This window comes from Nerophis lumbriciformis, linkage group LG16, assembly GCF_033978685.3.
Source record: "Nerophis lumbriciformis linkage group LG16, RoL_Nlum_v2.1, whole genome shotgun sequence".
Lineage (NCBI taxonomy): Eukaryota > Metazoa > Chordata > Actinopteri > Syngnathiformes > Syngnathidae > Nerophis > Nerophis lumbriciformis.
In genome coordinates, this window is record NC_084563.2 from 38,198,698 (window position 1) to 38,223,514 (window position 24,817).

At 39.3% G+C, this 24,817-nt stretch overlaps 1 protein-coding gene across 3 annotated transcripts in view; it reads left to right on the top strand.

Moving 5' to 3' along the window:
- The window catches only part of LOC133617246 (integrin alpha-L), a 114,055-nt gene that overhangs the window by 37,647 nt on the left and 51,591 nt on the right, over window positions 1–24,817 (top strand). For all 3 annotated transcript variants that reach the window (XM_061977113.2, XM_061977114.2, XM_061977115.2), the window contains 8 exons: window positions 799–949; window positions 1,019–1,231; window positions 12,913–13,030; window positions 13,145–13,287; window positions 14,526–14,672; window positions 14,749–14,949; window positions 15,237–15,367; window positions 18,311–18,468. In XM_061977113.2, coding sequence (XP_061833097.1) covers window positions 799–949; window positions 1,019–1,231; window positions 12,913–13,030; window positions 13,145–13,287; window positions 14,526–14,672; window positions 14,749–14,949; window positions 15,237–15,367; window positions 18,311–18,468 — 1,262 coding nt within the window. The remainder of the gene's footprint in view (window positions 1–798; window positions 950–1,018; window positions 1,232–12,912; window positions 13,031–13,144; window positions 13,288–14,525; window positions 14,673–14,748; window positions 14,950–15,236; window positions 15,368–18,310; window positions 18,469–24,817) is intronic.

Sequence of the window (24,817 nt, forward strand, 5' to 3'; positions counted from 1 at the left end):
ATATAATCACTTTTATGCCGAACTTTGTTGTAAAAATTTGTATCTGTTCCTGACACATGCATTTCGGGCTGGCTGCTCTGAAAACAAACCTTGTCCACTTTTCTTTGTTCCTCGTCTGAGCTGCTGTGACGTAGATTACCGTAATAACTCCTGTAACATTCTATAGTTCGAGACTGACTGTAATTTAAAAGCAGCACTGCACATCATAATGGCGGCTACAGTTTTGATTTTAAGGTCTCAAAGAATTATGTCGAACGTCCGGCGGGCCGGATTGAAAATCTTAATGTGGCCTGCGGGCCGTATTTTGCTGAGGTCTGACGTAATGGGTTATTTTGTAGAAAAACTAATCTCCTTTAAAAGGGACACAGTTTGACGACAACAGTTCTCTCAGATAGGCTCTGACCAGGAGACTGTATAGTGACCAATCAGAAAGGAGGGGTGTTGTCATGTCGTGTATTTAATGCCCGCCTTTAAGAGCCAAAATGGAAGACACGCGTAGAAAAACAGCGAAACACAGAATCCGAGCGAGCACAGACATAGTCCGTATGTGAGCAACCACAGTCTATGCTTGGAGAGAGTCGCTTTTATGGCCGCAGATTTTGGCACTGTTTTGACGCCATATGAAATAATCGTATTGTCACACCCTTAAGAACTGCAATTTGGCAAATAAAATTTGGGCTTAGATTTTAAAAAATCCTAGTGTTTTAAAATGTGTCTTGTATTTTTATTGTAATAATTACTATTTAATAATTACGAATTCTTAGCACAAATACTAATGTTTTACCTAAATTTCTCCAGGAAAAACCTCTTTGAGAACAAACATGCAGGCGCCTCTTCCGATGCCAGTAAAGTTCTGGTCCTGATCACAGACGGAAATCCCAGTGACAGTGATGATAAGAGGATTGTAAACACTTACAGTGAAGCAGGCATCATTCGGTTTGTCATTGGGGTAAGAGGTGATACACAAAGTGAAGAAACATCAGGTTTGCATCTCTTGAAAGAGTTGTTGTGGTTTCAGGTGAAAAATATTTCCCTGGATAAAATCAATATTATTGCCTCAGACCCCAAGGACAAATTCGCCTTTAAGATTGAGCAGTATGATGGACTCACAGGATTGCTGGAAAACTTTCAAAAACACATCTTCAGCATGGAAGGAGACACCAGAGTTGCTCGGGCAGAAGACATGACTGATGAGATGTCTCAGAGTGGATTTAGTGCTGCTTTCTACAAGGTAAGCAGCCTCTTTACGCTATTTTAGTGCACAGACCTTTACCAAAAATACTAATCCTACTGTCAAAAGCAGTGACGTGTGGTGAGGTTCATGGCTGGTGAGGCACCGACTTCATCATAGTCAGATTTACAAACATATGAACCCTAAAGAGTATCTTATTCACCAGCAGTTAACGGGTTATGTTTAAAAGCTCATACCAGCATTCTTCCCTGCTTGGCACTCAGCATCAAGGGTTGGAATTATTACAACCCTAACCCTCTAACCCTGGCCCTAACCCTAACCCTAAACAAAAAACTCTAAATTAAGTCTTTGTTACTTACAAACCCCGTTTCCATATGAGTTGGGAAATTGTGTTAGATGTAAATATAAACGGAATACAATGATTTGCAAATCATTTTCAACCCATATTCAGTTGAATATGCTACAAAGACAACATATTTGATGTTCAAACTGATAAACATTTTTTTTTGTGCAAATAATCATTAACTTTAGAATTTGATGCCAGCAACACGTGACAAAGAAGTTGGGAAAGGTGGCAATAAATTCTGATAAAGTTGAGGAATGCTCATCAAACACTTATTTGGAACATCCCACAGGCGAACAGGCAAATTGGGAACAGGTGGGTGCCATGATTGGGTATAAAAGTAGATTCCATGAAATGCTCAGTCATTCACAAACAAGGATGGGGCGAGGGTCACCACTTTGTCAACAAATGCGTGAGCAAATTGTTGAACAGTTTAAGAAAAACCTTTCGCAACCAGCTATTGCAAGGAATTTAGGGATTTCACCATCTACAGTCCGTAATATCATCAAAGGGTTCTGAGAATCTGGAGAAATCACTGCACGTAAGCAGCTAAGCCTGTGACCTTCGACATCAGTGTGGAAAGGATATCACCACCTGGGCTCAGGAACACTTCAGAATATTATATTATCATACATGTTTTGTTGAAATAAAAATAGATACTTAAATATCTGCTTGATTTATGATTGCCAAGCAAGTTATCCGTCAAATTGTACATCGTAAAAATAACAGTAGATATTATGATTAAAAAAAATTCTGGCAGCTCAGTCACCTATTTACATTTTTTTTTAAATGTTCTTTATTTTATTTAATCAGGGAACAAATCCCATGGAGATTAAAAACTTATTTTTCAAGAGAGTCCTGAAGAAGAGGCAGCAAAGTTACACATAAAATGACATTCACATTAAAATGACAGGATGGACATCAAGTAAAACAGTTGCAGATAACTGTGGTACTGTTTTTACATTTACAGTAATATGCTGTAAAAAATAATTAAATTGTACAATTAAATTCTGGTGACTGAGCTGCCTTTTTTTTTTTTACAGTAAAATCTAGATTTTTTTTTACAGGGTACGTAGAAAAAAAATATAATAATCAAATGCATACACAAATATGTAATATCATGAGGCGAACACTTATACATTGTTATTCATATATACCCACTGTTACAAGTGGCCCCCTGAGGGCAGCTATAACCGCAATGTGGCCCTCGATGAAAACAAGTTTGACACCCCTGCATTATTACATGCATTTTCATGAACAAAACAAAGTCAATAGTAAACAATAACTAATCATGTTTTTACTCTTAAGTCGTCTTGTGTCCATGGTTATTGCCCGAATTTGTAAACAATAACAAAAACGACAAAAAACTGATACTGTGAAAAAAAACCACACAATTTAATCACTCTAGTATCAATCATATATTGATACTACCCTTGGTATCAGCACTACTGCAATAGATCCATCTGTCCTCCCGCGACACTTCGACAGAGCACCATTATATTATTCTCTCTCTAACTCCTATTAATATAATTGTTAATTTCCTGTTATTAACTGCTTACTTTCTGCCGTATTTTTCGGAGTATAAGTCTCTCCGGAGTATAAGTCGCACCGGCCGAAAATGCATAATAAAAAAGGAAAAAAACATATATAAGTCGCAGTGGAGTATAAGTTGCATTTTTGGGGGAAATTTATTTGATAAAAGCCAACACCAAGACTAGACATTTGAAAGGCAATTTAAAATAAATAAAGAATAGTGAACAACAGGCTGAATAAGTGTACGTTATATGACGCATAAATAACCAACTGAGAACGTGCCTGGTATGTTAACGTAACCAGTGCCGGCCCAAGCCTCCATGGGGCCCTAAGCAAAATTAGATTTTGGGGCCCTCTATTTCTGCCAATAATATTGATTGATCATTCACACACCTACTATAAACTCATTGCGGCTCTGGCAGTGTTGTTTACATTATCCTATTGTCAGCCTGGCATGTCTTTACAAATGACATGTCATTTATAAAGATATGGGGGTGGCCCAGTTTATAACATAAATAATACCAATGAATGAACGAATGATGTCCAGAGTGCCACATATGGTTCCTAATCTTAAAATGTAGAAAACATTCAGCTACAAGAGTGGCCTGGGGTTGAACAGTCCAAGTGATAAAGCTTTGCATTTACGGTAAAAGTGTCATCTTGTCTCATCAGTCTTGTACATATTAGTCTTTAATTACTAGTTTATATTTTTAGTTAATTGTTCATATTTAATGTTTACTTTGTACAAAGAGAGCGCAGTCTACTGAAGTTAAATTCTCAATAGTTTTCCCCTTTGAAAGACGCAAGGGAAATTCCTTCCATTTCACCATGTTGCTACAATGATCTTCACTGTTTTCATGCTGTTTCAGCAGTGCACCTATGTTGACCCAATCCAGCTGTCCCTCGGCTGCCAGTTTTTAGGACTTTTTGGAAAATAATTTGCAGCAAAAGCAATAGACTGCATCTTTACTTCTTGCATAAGTCAGCCAGCTACGCTTGACTTTTTCTCCATTGACTAGCTGTCTGTAGGTATAATGATAATGAAAACTTCGGCCATCATGCCGTTTGGGGAATGAAAAGTTCTCCTTAATAGACAGTGGTCCTCTGATCACCTGCTCAGTCCTGTCTGAATCTGAGAGGAAAGAAGGCCACTCAGCTGGGTCAACTGGCGGAGCTGATGATGGTCCATGGTGTGAAGGGGACGTTGTGGTGGAAGTTGCTGAGGAAGTGACCAAAGAAAGACAATGACTAAAAAAGAAGGACCTATAAGGTCATTAAATTGCACTGTTGGACATAATTATTAATCTCAGAATGTTCTGCAGTACAATGAGCAATTACAAAGGGTGTTTTGCAGTTAACGTACTAGATAAATCAGCTGTGGTTTCAGACATGGAGGGGACAGTGGGCACAGAGGGTGGAGGTGTGTGAGAGAGGATGGAGATGGACCTAAGATGAAATACATACATACATACATATAGGCACACATATTAATGAGATACTTTGACTATATTAATTTCCCTTCAAGTGTAATGTTTATACTAAGAAATTAAATGTATACCGTGACAGTCTTTTCTTCACCTGATTCATCACTCACAGTTGAGCCTGAGGATGTGGACTGGCTCTGGGCTGATTCTGTGCCTCCAAAGTATTTTAACAATGCTCCTGGGGAAGTTTCACATAACTTATGAGTTGATGTAAAAAATAATGTTTATTTTACTCAAATAAATTACCGTGCTCTGCTGCAAACAATTTGTGCAAACAACATATCTCACTAGTAACCTGATGCTAAAAACATATTGCTAGCACCTGATGCTAAAAACATATTGCTAGCTAGCTAACGTCACCTAGCTAAAGCTAATTACAGCTACAAATCTCTTTGATAAACTTTTTATTACCAAGTCATGCAAACATACCTTTATCATGGCATTTTTTCTCCTCTTCCACTTTCTTCTTCTTCCTTTTTTCTGCACCTGAAGGATATGTCCTTTTTTGTGACATTGTTTTGCCTCTATCTGCGCTTTTGATGCCCAGTGCGCACTGGCATTGCACGGCGGGCGGCAAACGTCACAAGTGCAGCAGAGGCAGTTTTACATTTAAAGAGAGGCAGGAAGAATCACTAGGCCTAGATCAGCAGCAGCACTCTGTTGACCTAAAATTGTGTTTTTGTACAATAATATATCTTTGATCATTTAGAAATCATCAGTCAGACTCGTACATGCAAAAAATTAAAAATAAGAAATTTTTGTTAATTGCTTTTGGGGGCCCCCTGGTGGCCGCGGGGCCCTAAGCAAGCGCTTAGTACGCTTATGCCTTGGGCCGGCTCTGAACGTAACATATTATGGTAAGAGTTATTCAAATAACTATAACATATAGAACATGCTATACGTTTACCAAACAATCTGTCACTCCTAATCGCTAAATGCCATGAAATCTTATACGTCTAGTCTCTTACGTGAATGAGCTAAATAATATTATTTGATATTTTACGGTAATGTGTTAATAATTTCACACATAAGTCGCTCCTGAGTTTCAGTCGCATATTTATGAAAAAAAACTGCGATTTATAGTCCGAAAAATACGGTAATCAGGGAAAAAAATCCCATTGAGATTAAAAACCTCTTTTTCAAGGGAGTCCTGACCAAGAGGCAGCAAAGTTACACATAAAATGACATTCACATTACACATTACAATGACAGGATGGGAATTAAGTAAAACAGTTGCAGATAATTGTTGTACTGTTTTTACATTACTGTAAAAAAATATTAAATTGTACAATTAAATTCTGGTGACTGAGCTGCCATTTTTTTTTTTTACCGTAAAATTTAGATTCTTTTTACAGGGTACATAGGAAAAAAAGGAAAAAAAATCAAATGCATACACAAATATGTAATATCATGAGGCAAATCCTTATACATTGTTATTCATATATATATACCCACTGTTACAAGTGGCCCCCGTGAGGGCAGCTATAACCGCAATGTGGCCCTTGATGAAAACAAGTTTGACACCCCTGCATTATTACATGCATTTTCATGAACAAAACAAAGTCAATAGTAAAGAATAACTAAACATGTTTTTGCTCTTAAATCGTCTTGTGTAGTATCAATATTTCCCAAATTTGTAAACAATAACAAAAACAACAAAAAACTGATCTTGTGAGAAAAACCCCCACGATCTAATCACTCTAGTATCAAAAATATATTGATACTACCCCTGGTATCAGCACTACTGCAATGGATCCATCTGTCCTCCCTTTACGTTTACGCCTGTCCGCTACACAGCGACAGAGCACCATTATATTATTCTCTCTCTAACTCCTATTAATATAATTGTTAATTTCCTGTTATTAACTGCTTACTTTCTGCTGCAAGGCGCTTCCATCTACACCTCTTAAAGGGGAACATTATCACAATTTCAGAATTGTTAAAACCATTAAAAATCAGTTCCCAGTGGCTTATATTTTTCGAAGTTTTTTTCAAAATTTTACCCATCACGCAATATCCCTAAAAAAAAGCTTCAAAGTGCCTGATTTTAACCACCCGTCCATTTTCCTGTGACGTCACATAGTGAAGCAAACACAAACAAACATGGCGGAAAGAACAGCAAGCTATAGCAACATTAGCTCGGATTCAGACTCGGATTTCAGCGGCTTAAGCGATTCAACAGATTACGAATGTATTGAAACGGATGGTTGTAGTGTGGAGGCAGGTAGCGAAAACAAAATTGAAGAAGAAACTGAAGCTATTGAGCCATATCGGTTTGAACCGTACGCAAGCGAAAACGACACGACAGCCAGTGACACGGGAGAAAGCGAGGACGAATTCGGCGATCGCCTTCTAACCAACGATTGGTATGTGTTTGTTTGGCATTAAAGGAAAGTAACAACTATGAACTAGATTTACAGCATATGAAATACATTTGGCAACAACATGCACTTTGAGAGTGCAGACAGCCCAATTTTCATCAATTAATATATTCTGTAGACATACCCTCATGTCAGCAGGCCAGGGAAGCTAGGGTCGATATTCTTCTCTTGATCATCTTCGGGACGGTGTGAGCCAAGACATCCAGGGGGTTTAGCTCGCTCGTCTGCGGGAACAAACTGCCGCCATTGCTTGCCGTGCTAGCGAGGGCCTTTGTCCCTGAATTGCTCACACACTCCGGCAGATTCAATGGGGGTCTGGCGGCAGATTTCTTTGACTTTATCGTTGGAAATGCATCTGCTTTGAGTGTCGCAGGATATCCACACATTCTTGCCATCTCTGTCGTAGCATAGCTTTTGTCGGTAAAGTGTGCGGAACAAACGTCCAATTTCTTGCCACTTTCGCATCTTTGGGCCACTGGTGCAACTTGAATCCGTCCCTGTTCGTGTTGTTACACCCTCCGACAACACACCGACGAGGCATGATGTCTCCAAGGTACGGAAAACAGTCGAAAAAACGGAAAATAACAGAGCTGATTTGACTCGGTGTTTGAGAAAATGGCGGATTGCTTCCTAATGCGACGTCACATTGTGACGTCATCGCTCCGAGAGCCAATATTAGAAAGGCGTTTAATTCGCCAAAATTCACCCATTTAGAGTTCGGAAATCGGTTAAAAAAATATATGGTCTTTTTTCTGCAACATCAAGGTATATATTGACGCTTACATAGGTCTGGTGATAATGTTCCCCTTTAAACTTTACTATAAGCACTTACCGCTTGTGTTGTAGCGGCTAGTTTAGCGCTTAACATGCACTCTTGTCTGATTCTGCTTGCTCTAACTTGATGTGTAACATGTTTAGCTTTATCATCCAGTGAAAAATATACTAGTAAAAAATGCAATTTATTTGCCTCAACAGAAATTATTAACTTAGGGCACACTGGAACGTACCCATTTTGCTGCTGGCCGCCTTTGTCTGCCAGGGGAAAAAATAAATCAAGTGTTTCGTAATCCATTAAAAAATGTCTGAGGAAGATTGAATTGTACGAAAACCTAAGCAATTTTTCCTCAAAAGAAAAAATGTAAATCAAGATAATTTGTTTCAGAGACCCAAAATTATTATAACAAAACAAATTTTATCGGTATGTATTATACTTTTACATGCAGCAAACACTGTAAAATACATATAATTGATCAATGAAATGTATAAATTAATATTATATTGAAGAGGCTTGTTGGCGAAGATGGCCAGTAGCAGAGAGGAATGTGGTGAGGGGAGAGCCACGTGAACGCTTGGGGTGGGGGCGTGCTGCACATTTTGGTATCGGTCCGATACCAAGTAAACACAGGCTTAGTATCGCCAATACCAATACTTTTTCCTTGAACATTTTCAAGCTCACTCAAATTTAAGGCAAATAAATCGTTTTTTGGCCGCTCTGGAAACACTGTGGAAACGCTCCCCACCCACACTGCTTGGTGCCTGGTCTGAGCTGCTGTGACTTAGATTACCATTGTAACTAATTAGATTACCATATTAACTAGTATATCCTGCAAAAGCATAGATTCAACCATTGAAATACTTTGTATAGTTCAAGACTTGCGGTCATTTGAAAACATCACTGCACATCTTAATGGCAGCTACAGTTTCCATCTTAAAGATCTAAAACCATTTTTGGGGAAAAGTGTGTCAGACTCTCTGGGCTTCTGTCAGTACTACTACATTACTTGTCATATATTACTTTGACAATATCACTACTTCTACATTACTTACAATATTTTACTCATACAATGTCACTACTACTACATTAATTACAAGCTATTACTTTTACGATATCACTACTACTACATTACAATATGTCACTTGTACGATATCACTACTACTACTGGTACATTACTTACGATTGTATTATTTGCACAATAACCACTACTACTCAATTACTTACAATATATTAATTGTACGATATCACTACTACTACTGGTACATTACTTACTATTGTACTATTTGTACAATATCACTACGACTCAATTACTTACAATATATTACTTGTACAATATCACTACTACTACCGGTACATTACCGGTACTTACAATATACTATTTGTACAATTTCACTACTACTACATTAATTACAAGCTATTACTTTTACAATATCACTATTACTACATTACAATATATTACTTGTACAATATCACTACTACTACCACCGGTACTTTACTTACAATATACTATTTGTACAATATCACTACTACTCAATTATTTACAATATACTACTTATACAATATCACTACTACTACATTACTTACAATATACTACTTGTGCAATATCACTAATACTACATTACTTACAATATACTACTTGTACAATGTCACTACTACTAATACATTAATTACAAGCTATTACTTTTACAATATCACTACTACTACATTACAATATATTACTTGTACAAAATCACTACTACTACCACCGGTACATTACTTACAATATACTGTTTGTACAATATCACTACTACTCAATTACTTACAATATATTACTTGTACAATATCACTACTACTGCATTACTTACAATATACTATTTGTACAATATCACTAATACTACATTACTTACAATATAATAATTGTACAATATCACTACTACTCCATTAATTACAATATATTACTTGTACAATATCACTACTACATTACTTACATTATATTACCTCTACAATATCACGACTACGACTTCACTACTTACAATATATTACTTGTACAATATCATCAGTACTACTACTTCACTAATTACAATATATTACTTGTACAATATCATTACTACTTCACTACTTACAATATATTACTTGTACAAAATCACTACTACTACATTAGTTACATTACATTACTATTACAATATCACTACTACTACATTACTTACACTATATTACTTGTACAATATCACGACGGGGGGGGGGGTGGTATTATTTTTTTTTTTCATAAAAAAATACAATCATGTTTGCTTATGGACTGTATCCCTGCAGACTGTATTGATCTATATTGATATATAATGTGGGAACCAGAAATATTAATAACAGAAAGAAACAACCCTTTAGTGCGAATGAGTGTGAATGAAGGAGGGAGGTTTTTTTGGGTTGGTGCACTAATTGTAAGTGTATCTTGTGTTTTTTATGTTGATTTAATTAAAAAAAAAAAAAAAAAAAAAAATTAAATATTTTTTTATTTATTTCTTTCAATTGATCCACGGACCGGTGGTTGGGGACCACTGCTGTAAAGTAAATTATTGCACATTGTTCAAATGTGTGGCACCGAGCGACAATAATATGTGTACAGTTTAAAAGTATCAAGTCTCCTTTCACTCGATATTTTCGCAGTTTTATGCATCTTTATGTAAAGAATATGAAAATCGAATCGCAATTACAGAGGGAAATTCTCCTTTATTACATACAATTGTTTCAGCAAAAAAAAATCAATAATACACAATAACCCAAAAAATACTCTTATTCAAATCCTTTGGTTTTTGCCCTCAAAGCCCTCCTGAATTTTTTATCATTAACAAACAGTTATTTAGAAAATAAAAATATAAAATGTACTTGTATTGATTATTTACTGATTCTACGTCTGGTATCGATACCACCTACTCAGTGGCCTAGTGAGATCGGTAGGTTGTGAGTTCAAACCCCGGCCGAGTCATACCAAAGACTATACAAATGGGACCCATTACCTCCCTGCTTGGCACTCAGCATCAAGGGTTGGAATTGGGGGTTGAATCACTAAAAGTTATTCCCTGGCGCGGCCACCGCTGCTGCTCACTGCTCCCCTCACCTTCCAGGGGGTGATCAAGGGGGATGGGTCAAATGCAGAGAATAATTTCGCCACGTGTGTGTGTATGAAAATCATTGGTACTTTAACTTTAACCAATTTATGCATTGATCTGGTCTCCGCTTACATGTTGTGTACTGACTGTAACAATACTGACTTACTAACTAGTTATTTATATACAGTACTTGCTCATTACATGTCAACTTCTGTTTTTTGCTGTAACACACTTCGAGCTACCCTTTTTAAACTTTATCAAGCACTCGTTTATTTGTGTTGTTTCAATCTAGTTTAGCCTGCTCCTAGTTTGCTCTCGGTGTGTAACATTTATCACACATTTAGCCTCTTCCTCCGGTGATAATGAAACTTGTGAAAAATTTAAAAATGCAGTTTATTTGCCTGAATGGAGGTAATTATTATTAATTTAGGGGAGCGGCGCCACACAGTCAATGGAGACCCATAATTAGCTGCTGGCCACCTGTCAGCTGGGGCACCAAACGTAAATAGTGTCAATCAGATTGAATCAGTGTTTGTGATCGCCATTAACAGACATAAATCGGCAATGGACAATCACATACTTTTTTACGAAAATTGGCTGTTTCTGATCGGCGGCTGATCTATCGGCACATCGCCAATGTATACTACATCGGGATATGTACAAAACTAGTGAAGATGGCACGTTGTGTAAATCGTAAATTAAAACAGAATACAATGATTTGCAAATCCTTTTCAACCTATATTCTTTCGAATAGACTGCAAAGACAAGATACTACAAAACCAGTGAAGATGGCACGTTGTGTAAATTGTAAATTAAAACAGAATACAATGATTTGCAAATCCTTTTCAACCTATATTCAATTGAATAGACTGCAAAGACAAGATACTTAACATGCGAACTGGTAAACCTTGTTAATTTTTGCAAATATTAGCTCATTTCGAATTGGATGTTTGCAACATGTTTCACAAAAGCTGGCACAAGTGTCAAAAAAGACTGAGAATGTTTGAATGCTCATTAAACACTTATTTTGAACATCCCACAGGTGAACAGGCTAATTGGGAACAGGTGGGTGCCATGATTGGGTATAAAAGCAGCTTTATGAATCCTAAAATACCACAACGGAGACCCCGGACTGTTGAACAACTTAAGCTGTACATCAAGCAAGAATGGGAAAGAATTCCACCTGAAAAGCTTAAAAAATTGGTCTCCTCAGTTCCTAAACGTTTACTGAGTGTTGTTAAAAGGAAAGGCCATGTAACACAGTGGTAAAAATGTCCCTGTGACAACTTTTTTGCAATGCGTTGCTGCCATTAAATTCTAAGTTGATGATTAATTGCAAAAAAAAATGATGTTTCTCAGTTCGAACATTAAATATGTTCTCTTTGCAGTCTATTTGTCATGTCTGTTGATCATGTTTTTGTTTAGTTATGTTCTGCTTGGTTTTTGGACTCTTTTTAGTTCCTGCTTTTTCACTCCCTTGTCTTGTTTCCATGGTTACCCATTAGTTTCACCTGTTCCACATTTGGACTCATTGTGCACTCTTGTTTGTTTTGTCACCATAGCAACCCATTAGTTTTCACCTGTCCTCACGACTCACGCACCTGTCTTTAATCATGTCTTCACTATTTAAGCCCGTAGTTGCCAGGCAATCAGCCTGGCGACATCACACTCTCGATATACCCCTGACACTCTTGATACCATCGTTCATGCTGCTCTTTGCTTCCGCAAGTAAGTTGTGTTTATTTATGCCACAGTTAGTGTCTTTTGTTTTGCCATGTTCATAGTTATGCATAGTCCAAGTTTTTGTTCCCTGTGTTAAGTTTTATGCCTCCACTGTGAGCACCTTTTGTTTGTTCCTTTTTTGAGTGTTAAAATTAAATATGTATTTACTTTCACGCCATGTCCGGTCCAAATCCTTTGCATCATGGGAAAACAAACCACGCCAAAGTCCAAGTCCTGACACTATTCAATTGAATATTAGTTGAAAAGGATTTGCAAATCATTCTATTCTGTTTTTATTTACGAATTGTACAACGTGCCAACTTCACTGGTTTTGGGTTTTGTATTTTTGTCCATAGCACAAATTACTAGAGTACTGATTCTGATGCTTTTCAATGACAGGACACATTGATTCTCGGTTCCGTGGGATCAAACAGCTGGCGTGGTGCTTTATACGAGCGCCATGATCTAACAGAGACACGGATTACAGATTCACACATGCAGATGGACTCCTACATGGGTATTATTTTCAAATATTTACTACCATTGCCATTGCTATTTTTTTAACTCACTGAGACAACTGTCATTGGACCTTTTAATGTGTGGTACTTATGTGAATAATTTTCGGTTGCAGGATACTCTGTTTCTGTGGGCCAGATAAACAATGTTCCTCTATATTTCACTGGCGCTCCAAGGTTTCAGCACACAGGACAAGTACTACTCTTTAGACGCGACGGGAGCAGCTGGAATGCAAGCCAAAGAATAAATGGCGATCAGGTTGGAAAAGTGCATACTTTAGTTGTAACATGTGTTGATGAATCACAAATTGAATGTTTAGGTTTGATATAAAATTATTTTGACTAGTTTATTCATCTTGCTTTGATATTGGCTTAAAGTGGATCTTTTTCACACACAGTGGAACCCGACATAAACGGTTGTCAACATAACTGAAATCGAAACTAGCTGTTGCTTGCACATTAGTTGTTTATATTTACATAAAGAGAACTGGCGATGATAGAAGATTTTTGAAGCAATGACAGTTTATTGATAAGCAAGGTTATTACCCCCAAGCTTTTATTTTAAAGTGTTGTATATTTGTTGGTCGTGCGATGGGTGATGAGCCAAGAAGACGGCAATGAGGAATCGTCCAACAAATAGCTTTATTTGTTTCAGCGAGCCTCCGACTGAAGTTGCAGGTCCAGGAGAAAGAGTGGGCCGAATCTCTTCTGAGGTCCTCTCGGACCACAGTGACTAAATACCCCTTTCTGAAGACCCCAACTCTTTGTAACTCTAGCCTTGGAGCTGGTCAGTCCGGCCGGTCAATCTTTCCTTGACATTATTCCTCTGATCAGTTTGAGTCGGGTGACCTCTGACCCCTGTCCTCTACTCCTATCTGTGGGGGTTCCCTACCAGATGTTGCTAATGTTTTTATTATCTCTCCTAAAATCTGGGGGCCAGTGCCACCACTCTCTGACATGTGCACTTTTGACCTTAGTAGACTAATCCTCTGAAGGATTCTGTGACCAAATACAAACACAGGCTAGCTCACAATCATATAAATAAATGGTACATGGTATAATTCACCTCAAAAGCCTACTTTGTTTTTAACAGAAAGCGACCCTGTGCACGTTTTAATGCTGTGTTAATAGACAGTAGTTATGTTGTTGTTGCGGTTTCACGCTGCTTAGCGATAATGATGAAATTACGCACATGTTGACATAAACAGACCCCTTGACTCTTTTTGTCTTTTGGAACTTTAAAAAAATAAGAAGACGGTAGACAAGGACTTGATGAGTTGGTCGACGTAGACTGTTTGTCAATAAAAGCGAGTTATTTTCTACATGTTGTATTAAAAGTTGCAGTTTAAAGGTTATGATAATACAATATTTCATATTTAGTAACTACAGAGAGAAAAAAAAAAGTTAATTTCTTCCCTTTTGCACAAGCAGCTTTTATTGTCCAACGATGTGACAATATAAACAAAATAACTAAAAGTGTGTGTCCGGCCTGTTCAGATTGGTTCCTACTTTGGGGCTGAGCTGTGCACAATAGATGTGGACTCAGATGGTGACAGTGACTTCCTCCTGGTGGGAGCACCGTTGTTTTACCATCCTCAGGAAAGGTCAGAGGGACAGATCTACGTCTACACACTGACTGATGAGGTGGGCCGCTATTACCGCTTCTCTTACTTGGGATGGGAATGAATGATTTAACGCACGCAAGTGTCGATTCCTGCAGGTGCTGCTCAGAAGGGAGATGAATGTGACTGCAGCACCGTCCATGGGGAGGTTTGGCACCAGCATTGCGAGTCTTGCAGATCTCAACGGCGATGGACTCAGAGACGTTGCGGTCGGGGCCCCTCTAGAAGACGCTAACGCGGGGGCAGTGTACATCTTTCTTGGTGACAGACAAAGAGGGATACGCAGTGTTTTTAGTCAGGTGAGGTTTTCACAGTCATAGCCAAAATTCTGGAGTGTCTTCAAGTTTGTGCTTCAATAACAAGGTAGCGTCATTTTTGAGATCCTAACAACAATTGCTTGCTCATTCAGTATGTAACAGACATGTAAAATGTTTTTCTTGAAAAATACTGAGGCGGTAGATGTATTGAAGCGCCAAATCCAGGTCACTCCCAAAACGTTTGGCCATGACTATACTATTGGATCACATCAAATGTACCTAATGTTTTGGCCAGTCAGTGTAACGTAGTGATGTATTTGCTATTCCAGAGACTCAGGGGACAGAAAATAAAGCCTGGGATCAGATTCTTTGGACAGGCCATCAATGGGAACACTGACCTTGGAGAAGATGATCTCCCCGACCTCGTGATTGGATCGTACGGGGCCGCCATTGTGCTCAGGTACAAATACAGAACATGGAGTTCGGTAGTACTGAAAAATTCTGTCAGACTGTGGTTTCATGAAAAAAATCAAACGGTACCATATTTTGATTCCTTGGTTGCATGTGACGTAACTTCAGGCTGATGGCAAACAGTTGCATTCGTAGCAGACTGCCTCTAAGTAATGTTACAATTCCCCACGCCAACAAAGATAGATGGATAGATAGATAGATAGATAGATAGTACTTTATTGATTCCTTCAGAAGAGTTCCCTCAGGAAAATTTAAATCACTACTAAATCAAGCAAGCATGCCTGATAGAAAGCACTCAAAAGTAAGGCTCCACTTTTTAAACTTGCTCATGCTCATGCTTACATTGGATATTCGATGTGTATAGTATATGCTACCAATTAGCATAAGTGATTTTACATGGCGAGTTCAACACCTCCAAATTTGGTAATGCAAACTACAATTGAAATGAATGTTACTACTCAGTGGCCAGTGGTTAGAGTGTCCGCCCTGAGACTGGGAGGTTGTGAGTTCAAACCCTGGCTGAGTCATACCAAAGACTATAAAAACGGGACCCATTACCTCCCTGCTTGGCACTCAGCATCAAGGGTTGGAATTGGGGGTTAATTCACAAAAATGATTCCCGGGCGCGGCCACCGCTGTTGCCCACTGCTCCCCTCACCTCTCAGGGGGTGAACAAGGGGATGGGTCAAATGCAGAGGACAAATTTCACCACACCTAGGTGTGTGACAATCATTGGTACTTTAACTTTAACTTTAACTTAAACAGCTGGTGTGTTATAAGTACAATACTTAAAGTAAAAACACCTAGTAACAAAAGACAAGGCTGGACACATTAAATCTCCTGACTATGGCAACACACGTAGGACAAATGAATGCATACCGTATTTTTCGGACTATAAGGCGCACTTAAAATCCTTTCATTTTCTCAAAACTCGACAGTGCGCCTAATGTACGGAATCATTTTGGTTGTGCTTACTGACCTCTAAGCTATTTTATTTGGTACATGGTGATATGATAAGTGTGACCAGTGGATGGGAGTCACACATAAGAGATACGTGTGGACTGCAATATGACTCAAGTAAACAACACCAACATTTTATATGTTCCATTGAAAATATAGAACATTACACACGGCGCTCAAAAGTCTATCAAAATGTTTTGTTACGACTTTAGTAAGTTATGGAGCCGCACCGCTTGATGGATTGTGCTGTGCCTCAACATACAAGTATTATTATGGTGTGTGTATAAGGTAAGACATATTATCTGGCGTTTTGTTTCGCAATATTATGCAAAAGAACATTTTTTTACCTTCTGGTACCTGCTGATCTGTATTTGGGATCTGCATAAGTCCTGAAAATTTGCGCGTGTTTGCCTTTATAGTCTATGCCGACACCGTAGTTGATAAGCTTCTTCTTTTTCTCTATCTTCTTGTTATGGGACATTCATCCTCCACTGTTGCCATTTATAATATAAAGTAGTGTAAAGTTCTTACTTATATCTGTCAGTAAACTCGCCATGGAAGCACTAAAACGTACCGGTGTAGTGAGTTTACATTATTCGCCCAAGGAACTTTAGTTGTTAGAGATTTCCGGTCGGACGGTTTTTCATGGGACACATTTCCGGCGTTGTTGTCACACTAGTGAGCCACGGATGAGACACTTCTTCCACCCCCGTCCTTGCACACTACACCGCTACAACAAAGATAACGAAGAAAAGACGCTGTTGAATCTGAGCCACGTAAATAAGACCGCCTACAAAACGGCGCATCCTAAAGCGACTATCAGAAAGCGTCTTGAAGATGATCTGTAAAACATAATCTATGCAACATTTTGACCAAAGAACCACCATTACATGTTATGTAGACCACAAGGAATTATACTATGACCCCTTTAATGCGCCTTTTGTATGAAAATAGACGTGCCTAGACCCGGTGCGCCCTATGGTCCAATTGAGACTCAGAAATGTAAGAACATTAAATGTAACAAGTTTTTTGAGTCAGTTTGACATAAACCTCAATCCGTGTATGTTTAGCAATAACAAATAATTGAAGACATTCCACAAGCTGCAGAAAGTCATGGTGTATTATAAGTCTTTGTTTTTACTGTACATGGGCAACATGCAAACATTTTTTTACCAAGCATGTCCCCTTCGAACTAAGTTTGTGAGGGAATACATATTCAGAGTTGAAGCTTGGCTCATTGCTGCATCATCGTTGATTTCTGCCCTTAATTTAGTCGGGGGAAATGCGCAAATTTAGCAATTTTTACTTTAGAGGGGATTCAATTTCTATCACAGATCAGTGAACAAATATTTTGGTAGCATTATTCTCTTTTTTTTCTCTTCATAAGTTAAAGTTAAGTTGACACTTGATGCTGAGTGCCAAGCAGGGAGGCAATGGGTCCCATATTTATAGTCTTTGGTATGACTCTGTTTGAATTCGCGACCTTCCGGTCTCAGGGCGGAGACTCTAACCACAAGGCCACTAAGTGAGTGAGGCCCTGCCTGGCTAACCACACAGTCTAACAACTTCCTGTTTATTTACCAATAATACCTTTGCCCTGCATGTGACATCTACTCTAGGGAAGTAGTGGTATTTACGTATCATTGCATGTTCAATTCACTGCCACTCGTGTTTTATTTTATGAAATCTTAGACCAACAGTCACCATGAGTGGCAGGGATTTCAACTAGTTTATTAAATATGTACAAATTATTTTACTCTCTAACTAATATAATAATAATTCATTAATTGTAGAGGTACAAACAAAGGTTACTGTTATTTCCTACTGTGATGCAAGTTTCACATGTATTTTGCTAGAGCTTTTTCTTTTTTTAGTTAATGACTAATATAACAACTTAGTGCCGCAAATCTAAAAGCAACCAAAAGAGAACAGATCTTGTTTGTGTACTTCATAAATTATCATGATTTTGCAGGTCCAGGCCCGTAATGAACGTGAGAGCTCGTCTGTCCTTTCAACCTAAGGAGATCAGCGTTGACCACATCGACTGCTCTGTCAACACAGATGTTATTTTACCGATGGTTAGCTTAATTGTCTGCTTTGACATGGTGGAAACAACAAGAAGTAAAGCAGGTAGGTACAATTGCTGAACACAAAATAACCACATTTAAATAGGGGTGTCCCGATCTGATATTAATATTAGATTTTGGTCCAATATCAGCAAAAAAAAAAATTGGATTATATTGACTTACTATCAGGTTCAAACACTGATGACATCTATTAAACAAGACAAGAGGCAAAGAATCAAACAGACAGAATTCAATTTGGCTCAATTGAGGAGAAACGTGTCGACCTGTAACCTCTTACAGTGTCACCCACGCTCTGGCGAAAGATTGTATGCCTCCTTCCTTTATTTGGACTTTCTCTAACCACATGGCCATAGCTGTTTCTAAGGGACAAAAGTCGTAAACAGTTCACAGAAAAGGTCGTAAACAGTTCACAGAAAAGGTCGTAAACAGTTCACAGAAAAGGTCGTAAACGAGTTCAAAAAGAGGTTCGTAAAACAGTTGAAAAAGGAGGTTCAAAAAGACATACTTGCCAACCCTCCCGGATTTTCCGGGAGACTCCCGAAATTCAGCGCCTCTCCCGAAAACCTCCCGGGACAAATTTTCTCCCGAAATTCAGGCGGACTCAGGTCCTTGAGGACCTGAGTCCGCTAACCCACAATATAAACGGTGTGCCTACCCAATGACGTTATAACTGTAGAATGATGAAGGGCGAGTTCTTGGTTTGTTAGGCAGTTTCATTAACGTCCTCCCAGCGTGGTAACAACACACAACAACAGCAGTCACGTTTTTGTATACCGTAAAGCAGTTCGTCTGCAGTAAACAGCAATGTTGTGACACTCTTAAACAGGACAATACTGCCATCTAGTGCATTTGATGAAAGCACTTTTGTGCGTGTCACACAGCAATGCATCGTCAGAGAGGTGTTCAGCATGGTTCAAAAAATAGTGACAGAGAATAGAACAAGGATGGACAATTCAACCCTTAACTCAACAATGAGTAGATGAGTGTTATGTGTGTGTATATGTGTAAAAAAAAGAACACTGAAATTCAAGTATTTATTTTATTTATATATATATATATATATATATATATATATATATATATAGCTAGAATTCACTGAATGTCAAGTATTTCTTATATATATATATATATATATATGAAATACTCGACTTGGTGAATTCTTGCTGTAAATAAACCCCTCCCCTTTTAGCCACGCCCCCAACCACGCCCCTGTCCCACCCCGACCACACCCACCCCCTCCCCCCACCTCCCGAAATCGGAGGTCCCAAGGTTGGCAAGTATGCAAAAAGAGGTCGCCTGGCGGGGAGTCTGGTCCTGCTTCCTCTTTGCTTTTGTAGTACTTGGGTCAGACAATGTCTTTCTGTTTGATTACAATACATGAAAGAAAACAGAACACCTTCATCTTGCTTCCCCCCCACACAGTGGAGTTTTACTAGCCTTCTTCTTGGTAGGTTTCAAAGACAGCTTTTGCTTCTCACCGGGCACAAAGTTTTTGTGACAACTTAGAAACAATTATTCTAACACTTACATCTAAAATTTTCGATATAAGCGCTCCGATGCAAGCAGACCTGCAGCGTCCAATAAGCACACACGTTTGGTCTATTATTATTATTATTTTTTTTTTTTAAGTCAAGTCATATACAAAAGGTGAGTGGTGAGTTATACAGTAGACTACTAGGAGCTAGCAGCTATACAAAAGCTAAGCACACAAGCTAGTCATATGTATTAAGTTAATTAAATATTGCAGTCAAATATCAAATAATTATACTTGCAAATTAGTTACAGATACTGAATCTTGAAAGCAGAAGCGTATTAGAAAGTATGTAGTAACAGAGTTGTGTCATTAATTTAATTACATTAATTATTGTCCATTTGGTGCCACCAAAAATGACCACTCTACTTTAACAAACTACCAGTGCAATGGCAAAACAAGTTTACTTTTTATGCTGAATTGTGTTTCATTGTATCCATTAAACCATATGAATACAATGTATTTCCAATCCACAAAGTATGTAAAAAAACCCCTCTAAACATCACAAAATGCCACAATTTCAGACAACCATTTTGAATATTCCACTCCAAATGGCTCTGGCAATTTCCGTAGCTTCGGGCTGGGATGACGTCATGGTGGGAACCCTTCTGCACTCTGACCATATCATCAGAACAGTCATATTGGAAATATGCAAAAATTCAATCAATCAATCAAAGTTTATTGATATAGCCCTTAAACACAAGTATCTCAAAGGGCTGCACAAACCGCAACGATATCCTCGGCTCTGATCCCACATCAGGAAAAGAAAAAAACTCAACCCAATGGGAACAATGAGAAAACTTGGAATGGATCGCTGATGTGAGAAATACCCCTGCCTCCCAATGGATGCCGACTGAAAGTCCACTCCATAGGGAGGTCAGCAGGGGGATCCTCTTGTATGTAGACAAGGTCGGAGCACTGAGACGTCACCGACTGATGCACAGAGAAGTGGTCCACCCTGGGTACCGACTTGGACAAGCTGGCGGCTTCTCCGTGGAAACTGATCCGTGGCCACCCGATAACCTCTCCACGCAGGAGAGGATGGCAGAGCAGAAAAGAAAGACGGCAGATCAACTGGTCTAAAAAAGGGCCTATTTAAAGGCTAGAGTATATCAGTGAGTTTTAAGATGGGACTTAAATGCTGCTACTGAGGTAGCATCTCTAACTGTTACCGGTAGGGCATTCCAGAGTACTGGAGCCCGAATAGAAAACGCTCTCTTAGCCCGCAGACTTTTTTGGGGCTCTGGGAATTACTAATAAGCCGGAGTTCTTTGAACGCAGATTTCTGTCCGGGACATATGGTACAATACAATCAGCAAGCAGGATGGAGCTAGACCGTTTTAGTATTTTTTACGTAAGTAGTAAAACCTTAAAGTCGCATCCTAAGTGCGCAGGAAGTCAGTGCAGGTGAGCCAGTATAGGCGTAATATGATCAAATTTAGATCAACATTAGAAAGAGATGTGCTTTCTATCATTCACAATCTCTACGTAAGACATTAACACGTGTTTTTCTTTTTTTAATGCATTTTAAGTCATAAAAAACTAAATGTTTGCTAACAATTTAATCACTCTCAATTCTGCCCACAAAGCCCTCGAAATAACCATCCAAAACCCGGCAATACTCTATTTACATATCGTGACTTGAATATTAACCAAATATTAGCGATATTGTTATTATAAGCGCTAACGCAGACAAACTATTTTTTAACAGCACATTGATAACAGAGAGTTAACTAGCTTATGCTGCTATAATGTGAGCGGGCAGGTGTCCCGCTGCTGCTGCTGCTGCATCGCATCTCGGCTCGTCAAAGTTATTCTAAATTATAATAATCATGCCCCTCATCTGGATAATAGGAGGATTTAGCCATAAACCTAGAACTTGTTCATCTGTGACATATTATTCATACCTGGAGGTGGAGACAAAGACACGACAACCAAAGACGGTCTCTGCAAGCAGTAACTTTTCATTTTAAACCCTTGTGTGGATTATGAATAATTATTAATCTAAACAGGAAGATATGTACATCCTATCAGTCATCATCGCAGTGAGAGCAGACATTGAACAGTAAGCTTCACAAAAAAACAGGGTAACTGGAGAAGCAGGACATACAAGAGAATTTATGGTGTCAAACAACACTTTGCGATTTTTCTTATTCAATGTTACAAGTTGACAGATATAGTCAGATCTAGCATTTTCAACCATCACATTGTAGGAAAACACAAGATTCCTGAGATAGAGCCTGTGCACCTCAAGGTTAGAGGATTTCCACAGGCGTTCAGTCTTTCGACATAGTCTCTTAAGTCTAATAATATCTTCATTTGCCCGAGGGAACGCTTTTTTCTGTCAAGACAAGTTGGATTTAAAAGGAGCCATCCGATCCAAAACTGTCACACAGTCAGTACGTGTCCATGCACTAAATTAGTCCGATTTCTCAAATAGTATGTGAATTATTGTGAATTATATTTATATAGCGCTTTTCTCTAGTGACTCAAAGCGCTTTTACATAGTGAAACCCAATATCTAAGTTACATTTGAACCAGTGTGGGTGGCACTGGGAGCAGATGGGTAAAGTGCCTTGCCCAAGGACACTACGGCAGTGACTAGGATGGCGGAAGCGGGGATCGAACTTGGAACCCTCAAGTTGCTGGCACGGCCACTCTACCAACCGAGCTTTACCGCCCCATCAAGTTTGGCTCTAAATAAGCCTCCAACAGCCCATGGAAACACCTTAATCTGATCGTGTTTGGTTTTTGAAAAGTTGGACTAACACACCTGGATGATGCGATTGGAAACCAGATCTCTCCAGTGTCTGTGTGCGGCTGGAGAAGACCCTTCGTATTGCAGCATGCTCTAGTCTCAATGCGCGGGACACAACCCGGAGGCAGATACTATTAAAAAAACAAACGTAGCAACAATTGTCATGAAGAGGATACTTTTTATTTGCTTTACAAATTAACATTTTAAAGTGCATCGATGGCATAGAAAAGAAACTGAGATTTATTTAGGAATGCAGCTAAGGAAATGTAAAATTCGGATTTCTGAACGAAATACGAATACCGTATTTTCCGCACTATAAGGCGCACCGGATTATTAGCCGCACCTTCAATGAATGGCATATTTCATAACTTTGTCCACCAATAAGCCGCCCCGGACTATAAGCCGCGCCTACGCTGCGCTAAAGAGAATGTCAAAAAAACAGTCAGATAGGTCAGTCAAACTTTAATAATATATTAAAAACCAGCGTTCTAACAACTCTGTTCACTCCCAAAATGTACGCAAATGTGCAATCACAAACATAGTAAAATTCAAAATAGTGCAGAGCAATAGCAACATAATGTTGCTCGAACGTTAATGTCACAACACACAAAATAAACATAGCGCTCACTTTCTGAAGTTATTCTTCATTCGTAAATCCTTCGTCTTCGGTGTCCGAAGTGAAAAGTTGGGCAAATGTGAGATCCAAAATGGCCGGTTCCGTCTCGTCGAAGTAATCGGAGTCAGTGTCGCTGTTGTCCAGCAGTTCTGTGAATCCTGCCTTCCGGAAAGCTCGGACCACAGTTGTGACCGAAATATCTGCCCAGGCATTTACGATCCACTGGCAGATGTTGGCGTCGTCTGGCGCTGCCTCCCTGTCTTAGTGAAGGTGTGTTCGCCTTCTGTCATCCATTGTTCCCACGCAGTTAGCAGTCTAGCTTCGAATGCCCTGTTGACACCAATATCTAGCGGCTGGAGGTCTTTTGTCAATCCACCCGGAATGACGGCGAGTATTGAATTAAGCGCGTAAGCGTGTCTCTTAATGTGATGTTATGAGCTAGCAAATATAACAACTACACTACCCAGCATGCAACGATAGTTACGAGCATGCGCGGTAGCCCTGAGAAGCGTTGTATGCTGGCAGTTAGAATGTGGTTATGAGCACGCTGTGAGTAAACGTTGAGAACTCAGTTAACACGCCTCGTCTGCATTATTTATAATTAGACAGACAACACACTTAATAGGAGCCATTTTGGGGTCTTTACATAAACACACAAATGGAAATGAAACGTCACATATCCCAGCATGCACCGCGCGCTTCTTCTTCTTCCGGGGGCGGGTGGTTGCTTACAGTACAAGAAGAAGTGCTTCCTGTTCTATGGGGGCGGGTGCTTACCTTGGCGGTTGCTTGCGTAGAAGAAGAAGCGCTTCCTGCTCTACCGGGAAAAAAGATGGCGGCTGTTTACCGAAGTTGCGAGAACGAAACTTTATGAAAATGAATCTTAATATTTATTCATATATAAAGCGCACCGGGTTAAAAGCCGCACTGTCAGCTTTTGAGTAAATTTGTGGTTTTTAGGTGCGGCTAATGGTGCGGAAAATACGGAAGAGGAAAGATAATGAAACAGGTATATTAAAGGCGAATAACAAAGCGTACACAAACCTCTTCTAAACTTATTAGCATCCATCCATCTTCTTCCGCTTATCCGAGGTCGGGTCGCGGGGGCAGCAGCCTAAGCAGGGAAGCCCAGACTTCCTTCTCCCTAGCCACTTCGTCCAGCTCTTCCCGGGGGATACCGAGGCGTTCCCAGGCCAGCCGGGAGACATAGTCTTCCCAACGTGTCCTGGGTCTTCCCCGTGGCCTCCTACCGGTCGGACGTGCCCTAAACACCTCCCTCGGGAGGCGTTCAGGTGGCATCCTGACCAGATGCCCGAACCACCTCATCTGGCTCTTCTCGATGTGGCGGAGCAGTGGCTTTACTTTGAGCTCCCCCCGGATGACAGAGCTTCTCACCCTATCTCTAAGGGAGAGCCCCGCCACCCGGCGGAGGAAACTCATTTCGGCCGCTTGTACCCGTGATCTTGTCCTTTCGGTCATAACCCAAA